Source organism: Chinchilla lanigera, unplaced genomic scaffold (genome assembly GCF_000276665.1).
Source record: "Chinchilla lanigera isolate Chin_1 unplaced genomic scaffold, ChiLan1.0 scaffold00054, whole genome shotgun sequence".
Taxonomy (NCBI): Eukaryota; Metazoa; Chordata; class Mammalia; order Rodentia; family Chinchillidae; genus Chinchilla; species Chinchilla lanigera.
In genome coordinates, this window is record NW_004955455.1 from 10,069,643 (window position 1) to 10,081,800 (window position 12,158).

At 49.0% G+C, this 12,158-nt stretch overlaps 1 protein-coding gene across 1 annotated transcript in view; it reads right to left on the reverse strand.

The window, feature by feature from the left end:
* Ssh1 (slingshot protein phosphatase 1) overlaps positions 1 to 7,843 on the reverse strand; it is a gene marked incomplete at its 5' end in the record, with an annotated part of 57,494 nt that extends 49,651 nt beyond the window's left edge. Inside the window, 1 exon segment of the mRNA XM_013520441.1 lies at positions 7,803 to 7,843. Coding sequence (XP_013375895.1) covers positions 7,803 to 7,843 — 41 coding nt within the window.
* Positions 7,844 to 12,158: the final 4,315 nt, after the last annotated feature.

Below are 12,158 nucleotides of genomic sequence, written 5' to 3' on the forward strand. Positions count from 1 at the left end.
GGCTGGCCTCAAACTCCTGGCAGTCGCCCTGCCTCAGCCTTCCAAGTGCTGGGATTATAGGCATGCTCCACCATGCCCAGCCAAAACTTGTTTAAAATTAACCTTAACTGTAAGTTTAATTAAGCTTTGACAGAATCAAATTCTTCACCTCTCTGTCCTCATTTGTCCCCACTGTAGGCTGAGTTTTCTAATTAAGAAAGTTAATATACATTGAAGGCAAATTCTAATTTTAGTATCAAATCTTGCAACAAACTGCTACGAACAAGACTGGAGTTAAACCAAAAGGAACAGCCCAACAGCATAAAGGCCCAGAATTTTAAAGTTCTGTACCCCCATGCTCAAACCTAGGAATCAAGGAGAGGCCATTGCCTGTAAGGGTGGGGACAGAAAGGCAAAGCTGCACACAAATTTGCATGTCTACTGACAAGGCAGTGCGGCAGAAAGGAAGGAATGTGGGCGCTGGAGGCAAGAGACCTGCCTGAGGGCTGTGAACCTCTCCAAAAGTTTCCTGAAGAGGAGCATTCCCGTGGGACAAGCTCATCGCGATGACACAGTGAGATCAAGTGCACAGAGTTCCCAGCCGGGCGCCCACAACAACAGCACCCAGTGATGGAAGCCATCAGACTCTCACCCGGATGCTCTGCCCAGTCACCACCTGTGGAGGGGTAGATTACAATTCTTGCATTAGGCAGAGCACAGGGAGGTGACAGGGTCCTCCTAACGCACACAGCTCAGGTGAGCCGCCAGGCTCGGGCAGGAAGACCGGCCTGCAGAGCACTGGTTCTTCCAGACCAACTCCATTGTGCCGCCTAGTGAGAGATCTGGCACAAAGGAGGGAGGAAAGAGAGGTGGCTCCTGAATTTTTAGGTGAAAAGCATGAATTTGGGAGTCAGTGGTGAAGTAGAGCCATGCTCTATCATCTACCGGTTTATTATCAGGCCAGTTACCCCTAAGGCTTAGTCTTCTTGCCCAGAGAATGGGAATGAAAATGCTGTCTTCCGTACAGGGATATTGCACAGATAAGTGCAATACGGCACACAGGTGGCCAGCAGGGTTGGGCATGCAGCAAGTGTTGACTTTCATCTCTTCCATCCCTGCTTGCTCTCCTCAGCAAGCTCGTGCTACCCTTCTTGGACTTGTTTTTCCTTACTGGCTTATCTCAGCCATTCTGACAGGGGCGGGAGCTTGTGCTCACTGCTATAATCCCAGCTGCTAGAACAAAGCTTGGAATCTGGTAGGAGCTCAATAAATTGTGTGAATAAATGTCTTATCAGCAGACAGATTAGGGAAGAAGGGTACTGAGACTGATCTACGAGCACCTCTATCATTAAACTGTAGGGGAAATGGCAGGAAAAGCTTTCTGTCTTTGGTTTCCTATATGTAGTCCAAGACCACTTTTAGTTGATCAAAGCAAAAAAAATACAGAAAATTGGCCCTTGTGACCTCCACAGCCCCTTCAGTGCCTGTGAGGCATGTAAAGCTAGAGGTGAGGGCTGGCTTCTTGGCCGATGCCCTGTGCTCAGAAGTACCCTGTGTTGGGCTTAATGCTCTGTTGCTGCCATCTTGAAATTCTTAACTTAATCTATTGCTTCTGCAGTACTGGAGATTAAACCCAGGGGCTCTGCACTGGGCTACACCCCCAAGCCCTTTTTAAAATTTTTGACACAGGGTTTCATTGATTTGCCAAAATGCCCAGACTGGGCTCCAACTTGCAATCCTCAAGTCTCAGCATCCCAGAGTGCTGGGATGACAGGCATGCACCACCGTGCCCAGCTGAAACTCTTGGGGCTCTACACTATTCGTTCCAAGGAAACACTGAGGAGACAGAAATGCCTCTGTGGGGGTGGGAAAAGGAATCATGAATCCCTTCTAGCAGAAGCTGGGAGGGGGAATCCCTTCCCTGAAAGAGGGATGGGAAGGCAGCATTTGCTCAAGGTCTACGATGTCACTATTACATTTAATTTCATCTTCAAGAAGCTGAACACTATCTGGCTCATACGAAACTGAAGGCTGGCTATGGTCATATAATATCCCAGCAAGGTGACAAAGGACGGATGCAGAAGCAAACCCAGGCCGATTCCTTCCTAAGGCCAAAACTCGTAGAAAACAAACGGAAAGGCCCGTGAGAGCAGTAACTTTAGAGACTAGCATATTCAAGGCGGGGCAAATCCAACACACGCCAAGCCTGAGGGTCTGAGCAAGCAGGTGGCTAGCTGAGCTCAGGGCGACAGTGTGTGCCAGCATGCTGGTCACACCCTGGCCACTCGCCATGTTCCTCTTCCCAAATGTACTGAGAGCCCCTTACCACCCCCTGTTACACCTGTAACCCCGGAAACCTACTTTTTTATATATATCTTCTCTATACCAGTCTGGGCATCTGAAGAACACAGACTCGCTAGCAGGCAGAATCCCACCAGCGGGGTGGTGTACGCTGGGTGAGCCCCTGTCCTTCAGTGTGGGCAGAGAACAAGACAGCATCGCGGCTGCCTTCAGGAAGCTGAGCTGGATGGCAAAGGGGATGAGACAGCCACCTCCATGATCACATCTGTTGTGAGACTCTAGGAGCAGGTCCTCCTATTTGCCTTGAAGAAGTAAGCGACCACGACTTCCACAGCTGCATGAAAATGAATTTGGCCATGGCTGAGGATATAGCTCAGCGACACAAGTGCCTGCCTGGCAAGCGCAAGGTCCTGAGTTCGATTCCTGGTACCCATAACAACAAAAAAAGAATTTGGCCAAAAAACACATGATGGTGTAATAGGTCCAAGATACCAAAGAGATGCTAGTCTGGCCAACAACTTGGCTGAAGCCTTGTAAGACCCCAGCAAAGGACCAGCTGAGCCCCATCTAGATTCCTGACCCACAGTGACTTCAAGATAACAAATGTATACTGAAGTTTTCTGGTTTTCTGGTGCTGGGGATGGAAGCCAAGGCCTTGTGGGTGCTAGGCAGGCACTCAACTACTGGGCTACACCCTTGCTCCAACACATGTGTACTGTTTCCAACTGTTCTGTTTGTGCTAACGTATAACACAGCAATAGGTGACTGCTTTGATGACTACCTGTATCTACGCGTGTCTACCTCTAGCACAGAACACAGAACCTAGACACAGTGTGTGACTGACACCTTTTGGCAGGACCGATCTAGCACAACAGCAACAGAGTCTAGGAAAACCAAACTAAAATAAGTCATGTAAAGCAGACCGGAGCCTGAGCGGGGAGAGGTACACAAACAGGAGGCCAAACAAAGACAGGAAAGCGTGGTCTGCAGCACCAGGACGTGTGGGCCCCCATCCCACCCTGACTCCGCGAGGCAGGGAGAGAAGACAGAGCCACACTCCCAGAGGCTGCGGCAGGCGGGGTGCCCTGGGGCCTGCAGGTGAGGGCCAGCAGGGGACGCAGTGTGAGGAGCAAGGCAGAGCAGGGTGCAGGGAGTTCAAAGTTTGCCAGCAAAACCAAATAAAACACAGAAGACAAAGTCCTGCTGCTGGTCCAAACGCTTGCCTGGGCAGACTGAAAAGAACAGTTAAAGCATTCTAATCAACACTTTCATGTTCTTGACTTGGAAACACTAGATTAAAGCAAAAAAAATTTTTTTTTTACTCCTGCTCTACACTCTGGGGACAACACAGCCACATCACCTCCTGGGCACCCTGCCTTGGCGCAAAACCACTTATGTCATGCCAGGCGAAGCCGGCTCCCAGGATGGCGGGGGAGCCAGAAGCCACTGCCAGCAGGGCCATCTGCTCACCAATTCCCACAGTCTGAACACTGCCACTTCCAGAAGGGCACTGAGATAGGCCGGCAGGCGTCTGCACATGTAGAAAGTACGGGAATGGAGACGAAGGGCTGGATTTCTACTGCCTGGGATCAGTCATTTTCCACTCTGCACATGAGATATCGATTCCTGAGACACTTCCCAAGCGGCCTCCAGAGACACTGCCAGAATTACAATATGGATTCCTCACCCTGTGCGCTCTTATTTGCATCTTATGGGAATGTGGCTAGCTGCAGGATGCAGACTGCTCCTGGTCACACAGCATACACAGTGGTGGCCCTCTGGCTCAGGCAGCAGCGCAGGGAGCCGGTCTGCTCGTTCTTCTGTGCTGGAACTCCCACTGCCCGTGAGCAGCACCTCATGAAGAAGCACAGACCGAATGTAGCAAATAAAGTCATGCACACCTGATTCCATGCAAACACCTTTATAGGAACTACTGGAGATCCCATGGGGTAAGAGTATCTGCTTCATAGGTGAGCCTCACAGAACTCAGCTTCCAGTACAGGAGCCAGACGCCCAACACATGCCTGACTCTGAACCTTACCCTGCACCTTGCCATTTCTCATGTTTCCAAATTATGTCAGCATTCAAAAATCCATCTCATTCAAATGTTTAAATGCTATGTGCAGGTAGAGAACGAAGATCCATCACTAAGAGAAGCACCAGCAGTTAGATATGTGACCAAAGCACACATATCTGCAGTGTGAGGGAGGTGTGGGCAGCCTCTGTCACACAGAGTCTAACAGCGATCTGCTCTCTCTGATGAGAGGGAAGTCACTCGCGTTTGTGGTTGGAGTACTTTGAGGAAGCCATGAGGAATGTGCCCCACAGAAAAAGGCACCGGCTTAGGGAAAGGGCAGTCAGAGAGCAGGGAACAGTTCCCCAGGACTGAGAACAGTATGTATGGCGATGAGAAGGTGTGTAGAATGCACAGAAGGTGCCAGGGGCCAGGAGGGAGAAGCACAGTGGGTAGCCCAGCAATGCAAAGGGAAAGGGAGGGGAGGGGGACCAGAATGACAGCATCACTAAGCAGACCTGGGAAGAAGTGGGCATGTGACACTCTGAAGACCCAACCCAAGGGATGCAGCAATCTGCTGCATGTGGTGAACTCAATGTGACTTCTCAGATGCCCTGAAACGTGAAATAGTTACAGTCACTCTCAGTAACCATGGCAATGGTTCCTGGACCTCCTGCGGGTACCAAACTCTACAGATGCTCAAGTCCCAGATACAAAACCATATAGTATTTGCACAGAAGCTAGTCACGTCTTCTTGTATACTTTTACATCATCTCCCCCAATTACTCACAATCCCTAATACAATGTAAATGTTACGTAAATTGCTATACTGTATTACTAGAGCATAACAACAAGAAAAAAATGTCTGTACTTGTTCAGGGCAGATGCAACCATTCTAGGCCTAACTACACCGGACAAGTCAGAAACAACGTAACATTTTCTGTAATGTTTTTTCGACTATTTTCTATCCTCAGTGGAAGGATGCACAACCGGAGGCTACAGAGGGTCAACTGTAACTAAGGATACAGTATAGAAAACAGAAAAGAGGAGAGAGGAATCCCCTGCTCTCCAGAGTTCTTCTCCCTTCTGGTATCCCTTAGAATCCGAGTATTAGCAGTTTACCTTTAGGATCCATTTTAAGAGAAATCTCTCCCTGCCCCTCACCCCAAACAAAAAATGGGCCACTCTACAGTTTTTTTTTTTCTCTAGGAGAGGCTTGAAGAAAAAGGCCTGTAAATGCAAATGAACATGCAGATGTGAATGAGCTTTAGTCAAAGGTTAAATCAGGACACAAGAACTTCCTTGTTTGGCTAGCAGGGTTAGAAAGCAGGATGATATCCTTTGCCTTAGAAAGGAGAGTGAACTGTCAAGGCCAGGGAAAAGGGACTGAAAAAGGGAACCAGAGAGGACAAGCTCCGAAGCCCGCACTGCCAGCCAGCCCAGGTCCCTGAATCCATCCGGGGTCCCCCAGCGCAGCAGCAAAGAGGGACTCACTACAGCTGGAGTGACATCGTGAGTTAGCAGGAAGCTTTAGTCCCAGCCCGGACTCTCTTTGGACCGCTCCCCTCACCTGCAAGTCTGACAAGCTGATTACACGGATAACTAAACTGGTCTCCAGAGAGGTGGCACGATACCCAAAACTCGGTATTTGAACATAGTGTTTCCCACATGCAATCCCAGGCCTCAAGTTCCTTCCCTAGAAATGGGGAAAGACTCCTCAAGGAATAAACACAGCAACACACAAAGCTCCTGTAACATTACTTCCCATCCTTTTGTGAAGTCCCCTCTAGCTCGAAACTGATGGAAAAAAGGGGAATTTTATTAATGAGAAAGGGCCATATGCTCATTTTCTTTCTTTCTTTTCTTTTTCTTTGTCTTTTGAGACAGGGTTTTGCTATGCAGTTCAGGCTGGCCTTGAGCTTACTTTTTAGCCCAAGCTAGTCTCAAACTCACAGTGATCCTTCTGTCTCAGCCTCCCAAGTGCTAGGATTGCAGGCATGTGCCACCATGCCCCAACCCATATGTTTATTTTCATATCCCTGCCATTTACAAATTCTAAATTACAAATCAACTAAAAAACAATACCACTTTCTTGCCCCAAAGATAGTCTAAGTGATAGAGCTCAATGTTATGTCTTAGACAAGAGCCTGCACAGAAAGGGACAGGAGGAAGGGCAGAAGGGACTCAGACCCCAGGAAGGTGCTGCAGAGGCCTGGGGGCACGGGGAGAGCAGACAGCTACATTCTCCGTGGCCCCACAGCAAGGAGTCACTCCTCTCCCACTTCCCCTCCTCCAAGCTATCTAGATTCCGCTTCCCTCCCTCCTCCACCAGAGAAGCCGAGCTACAGCTACAGCGTGGCCCTTTACTGCCCCCACTTGGAGTCCAGCTGTTTCCAGCCTGGGAACCCTGACCCAGGCTCTGACCAACCCAAAACCGCAGGGTAAAAGAGCCAATTTGTCCTTTGTCCTCCTAACATTACAAAGAAAGATCTAGTAATTGCAATAAGGCATGCCTTTGATTTTTTGCAAGCTAATATTTCCTTACCCCCAAAATCTTTCCAAATGTGTGCCACAATCAAAGTGAAGTTTCCCTCCCTTTGCTCCAACATGTGAGAATGTCAAAGCAAGGCTAAGCATTATTTCTACCACTTCTGCAAGAGAGTTTAACCAAAACATCCTGCTCTTGGTAAGGAAAGGTTGACCCCAATTTTTGAATACCTACTTCCTCTTCCAATTAATGTTACTCCTCCTCTTAAGATAAAACAGACATTTGTTTTTAAATGACAACATCCCTAAAGTTTGTTTACTTTTTTCCACTCTGAGGTTGGACTTCCAAGATTGGCTCTCTGGTGCAAAGGAATATGGTATATAACAAAGTGCTGAATCTTCTGGAAACCAACAAGATACCCAAACAAAAGGAAAGCCTTAATTTTTAATAAAGAAAACCAAAAAACACTGTTGCTGTTCCCTAATGAACACAGTAATTGAGGACTACATCTTAAAGATTTTTTTTTTCCCTTTGGTACTGGGAATGGAGCCCAGGGCCTTGCCCATGCTAGGCAAGTTACTCTACCACTGTACTACCCTTCCATTCTTTTTACTTTGAGACAAGATCTCACTGTGCTGCCAAGGCTGGCTTCAAATTTGAGATCCTCCTGCCTTCGCCTGCTAAACACCTTGGATCGTAAGTGGGGACCACCATACCTTACCATGTAGTTTTTAAAACACTACTCTTGGGCTGGGGATTTAGCTCAGCGGCAAAAGCACCTGCCTGGCAAGCGCAAGGTCGTGAGTTCGGTTCCTGGTACCGGAGAAAAACAAAAAAACAAACAAACAAACAAAAAACACTACTCTTGCACATGTTTATGTGCGAAAGCATGCACAAGCACTGAAAAAAAAAAAAACAACACGATATTCTTTCTGGGGGTCTTTGCTTTGAGAAAGGAATAAAAGTATCCCTTACCTGTTTGGAAGAGAGACTTAAAAACAAAATGAAAACGCTGCTCACCTGAGGTTTACCTTTCGATCCTCATCGCTGCCAGCCTCCAACTGCAGAGAGAAAGAAAATGTCACACCACAGATATCGCTATCAACAAGCCTCAGACAGCAGGCTCCCGGTCTCTACCCTGGTGTCTCTATCCTGGTGTCGGGGAAAAGATAAAGATGTCCAGGAAACCTGGCTACTTCTAAATAGCCCTGCCCTTTCCTTACAACCTGACCCGCTGTTCCTCTGAGTAACTTCCACGGAGGAATTTTCAGGTTTCCAAATGTTTATGCACATTCCTGCCACGGTCTGGTGGACTGATTCCTGCTAACTGAATATTTCCTATTTGGCACTGTTGCCCAACACATTCCTGTAGCTCTCAACTTTCCAGACTTGTTCTGGATCTTATCCTCTTTTTTGCTGCTAAAAGGAAGGAGCTGTGTTTGAAGAGAATCCATTTCCTCTGTCAAGCAAGGCCTTGCTGAGCGAGGAGCACCATTTTAAAAATCTATTCCAGGCAAGTCTTTCACCATGGAAGGTGGCCAGAAATTAGGCGGCCTGGGGGTCTCCAAGGCTTTTTTGGTGGTTCTCATAAAGACTTAAATGCTTAATATGAAATGTTCTAGGCTGTTAGTTTATTCGTATCAGTGAAAGAACAAGGTGTTTTCTAAAACCTCAAAGTCCAAAAAGTTGAGCTCCAAAAGTCATCCCTCCTTAAGCTCAAATCATCTCTCACTCTCTCTTTTTTCCTTTCCTTTTTCAGCAAAAAACCGAAAATGATTAGAAAACAACTCCGCACCACAGGGACTTGGCATGTTTTGTACCTTAGACAAAAGCACTCATGGAATGGCAAGGGAAACCCTGGAGAGGTGGGATGGCCAGGAACTGCAAGGCTGGCTGAGGGGTGAAAGGAGGCAGAAGTCAAGGGCAGCATGGAGAGGGTGCAGAGTGATGCGGGGAGGTGCCCGGGCAGCAAGGGACACACACCAGGAGGTGGCAGTTTCCACCAGGAAGCAGTATATGAGCAGGTCCCAGAGTCCCTAAATTGCATTAAGATAATGTCTGTAACAGAATTATGCAGAGGCATACACTGGGGCCAATCAATTCATGTTCATGCTCCCTACACCACATGAAAGTGAGGTGGAAAAACCAGGGAAGGCTTAGTAATCACAGGGCCATGAGCTTCTTTCTTGCTCAAACAAAACAACTCACAACAATAACAGCAGGGCTGGGGGTGTAGCTCAGTGGCAGAAGCACTTGCCGAGCTTGCGCAAGGCCTTGGGGTCTGATCCTCAGCACTGCAAAACACAGAAACAGCAGGGGCAAACTGGAATGAGCTTGTGGGGTCTGACCCTGTGGAGCTGCACCAGGGACAAGTTCTCACCGTGATGTCTGGAGGCACTGTTTTGAATGGGACCACTGGTATCTTGTGGGTAGAGGGCAGAGGGGTGCTAAACACCACACAATGTATAGGCCAGCCCCCTACATCCAAGAATGTTCTGTCCCCAACAGTGCCAAGGTTGAGAAACCCCAAAAACTGCCTGGAGATCTGCCTATGAAATGAGTCACTTTGAACAACTGTCAAAAATAACAATGTTCGATCCACTCCTGAAAAATGCTGGCTTATCTTTTCGCCAGCTCTGTCCTCACAAAGGAGTGGAGATAAGGTTAACGGGAAAATGACACACAGGAGATAATTAAAGCTTGGAAAGAAAAAAACTGCAAGAGGAGAGAGTTGCTTTTGGGCCGAGGGCTGTGATTTCCCACGCCACGCAGCCAGCCTGGCTGTGTCAGGAAACCGACGGTGTGTCCCTGACTCATCGGAGGAGCTGCATGTTGATGAGAGTGAAATGATTTGGGGGTGCACTCCATAACCATTTAATTCCCGGTCACCCTCTGAGGTTCTCCAATGGAAGGTAATGTGAGGTCAGTTCTTCCAAAGATGCCACAGATGCCAGAGAACATCCTTAAGAGGTAATCCAGGCCTTCAGATGGGCTGAGGCACAGAGACAGGAGGCAACTGGAGAAAGGGGGAGCCCAGAAGTACAGCCAGGCTGGACCCAGGTCTCCTGGGTCTACGCATACCTGCTCTCTCCATATGTCACGTTTCCGGTCTCAGCACTTCTGGAAGACAGCCTTGCCTTCCTGGAAACATCCATACCCTGCTCTCTCACTGGACACCAGATGCTGCTGATGTACTGAAGTCAAATAAAAGCTGGCTGAGATTTATTCTGCTGACTGGGTCATCAGCACTTGGTCAAAAGTAACGCTTTCTATAATAATTTCAAATGTGTCTAGTGGAGGTAAGACAAATATGTGACCAACGTGGTACCTTCGTGTAATGGAATATTATTCAGCCATGTTACACGCTGTAACATGGAGGAACCTTGAAAACATTCTGCTAAGTGAAAAAAGCCAGACACAAAAGGCCACATCTTGCATGATGCTATTTATATAAACTTTCCAGAATAAGCAAATCTGTACAGAAAGATTAGTGGTTGCCCAGGGTAGGGGAGAACAAGGCACAGGCAGACTTCGAGTGATAGTTACGGGGTATCTTTTGTGGCATGGCATTGCTTTGTGGCATGACAAAATGTTCTGGAATTAGGCAGTGGTGATGGTTGCATGATCTTGTGAGTATACTAAAACCCACTGAATTATATACTTTAAAACAGTGAATTCATGGTATGTGAATTACATATCAACTAAAAATGCTTTCCCTTACTTTTTAGTTTTGGTGGTAATGGGGACTGAGTCCAGAGAATGCTGCCCTACACCACTACATCCTCTTCCCCCTTTTAAATTTTAAGACAGGGTCTTACTAAGTGGCCCAGACTGGTTCTCAAACTTGCAATCCCTCTGCCTTGGGCTCCTGAGCTGAGATGGCAGTCATGCACCAGCTAAAAAAATAAAATTTTAAAGATGCATCTAAGGAATAGATCAGGTGGGGTTTAGGAATCAAAAATCCAGGCTGAAAGGCTCTGCGCAGCTCCTTCCTCAAGCCAAGCTCTTCACAGTGTTTGTGAAAATAATACGGGATTAAGTACACGAATGTACAGTGCTTTGTAAAATGCCAGAGAGCAATCACAGGAGTGATGTAGGAGAACAGATCTCTTTGGGGAGGGCAGATGCTTCTGCAACATAATTTCTCAGTGGCGGCAATCAGCCCCCAGGGTTCTTTTGCCTCTAATCGGCATGCAGAGGAGATACTAGAATCTTCTGTGTGTAGACAGATACCTCATTAACAACCTCTCTGAGAGGAGGGGACTGAGGAGGTTCAACTTCACAGCCACTCTGCAAATGTTCCTGCCAATCTCAGCAAAACAAGGCTGAAAAGCAACATTGCTGGGAGCCGGCATTTAAGCCAAATTCAAGTTCTCTTCTGTCTCACACTGACACACACAAACCCGGCCCCTGTAGCAGTCAACTTCTCCCACTGAGCGCTGGCACACAGGCCTGGATGCTGGCTAGCAACTTCCTGGGACGTCTCTGAAGGGAGTAAGGGGCTCCTCCTCCAGCTGCTTCCCTCTTCAGGCCAACACTCAGCCTTGCCATGGATAGGAATTTAGACCAGAGGCCTTAAGGGAGGGCAAGAAAACTGCAGGCCAAGAGGGCTGGCTCTGCAGCTGCACCGGGACCTGCTCAGAGGCCCAAGAGGTCCCAGCCTAGGGCAGGCCAGCCCCATTCCGCCCACTCGGGGGACATCAGGTTCCCCATCTGCCCCCCGAGCAAGGATCCAGCTAAATATGGGGCCCAGCTGCACAGAGCCGCACAGACACCAGTACAGAGCAGCCAACACACCCGAAACTCAGGGCACAGACACACATTAACACACAGCCCGGGGTGACACGATAAAAAGCAAACATTCGGTCTCAGAGACACAGGGGCCGACACGCAAGTCACACAGAGCCCAGGACACCCTCGATCGCTGTCACACAGGGTCAGTGGCATCCAGGAGGCACAGACACACCTACAGCCAGAACTCCACAGGCGCAGACAGCGAAGCAACCTCACCCCTCTGCAGGGTCACGGCCCTCGGCTTGGCCTCACTCACACAGCATCACCCAGGCACAGTCCCCAGCAGACGGGTCACACCCACGGCCCAAAGTCACATACAGTCTCACGGACACTCGGCCAGCTGGAGCCAGGAGAAGGGCCTGGCCCTGCCACAGGGTCCCCGATCTCGGAACCAGCCACCGCGCACGGTCACCCATGGGGAGCGCGGGTCACACACTGGGTCCGCGCACTGCGGCCCCAGTCGCGGGTCACTGCCACACCGTGTCTCCCGCACGGTCCCGCGGGCCGGCTGCTCGGCTGGGTTCGCGAGGCGGGGATCCCCGCGGGTCGGCGCGCGCGGCCCAGGCCCGGGAGGAGCCCGCG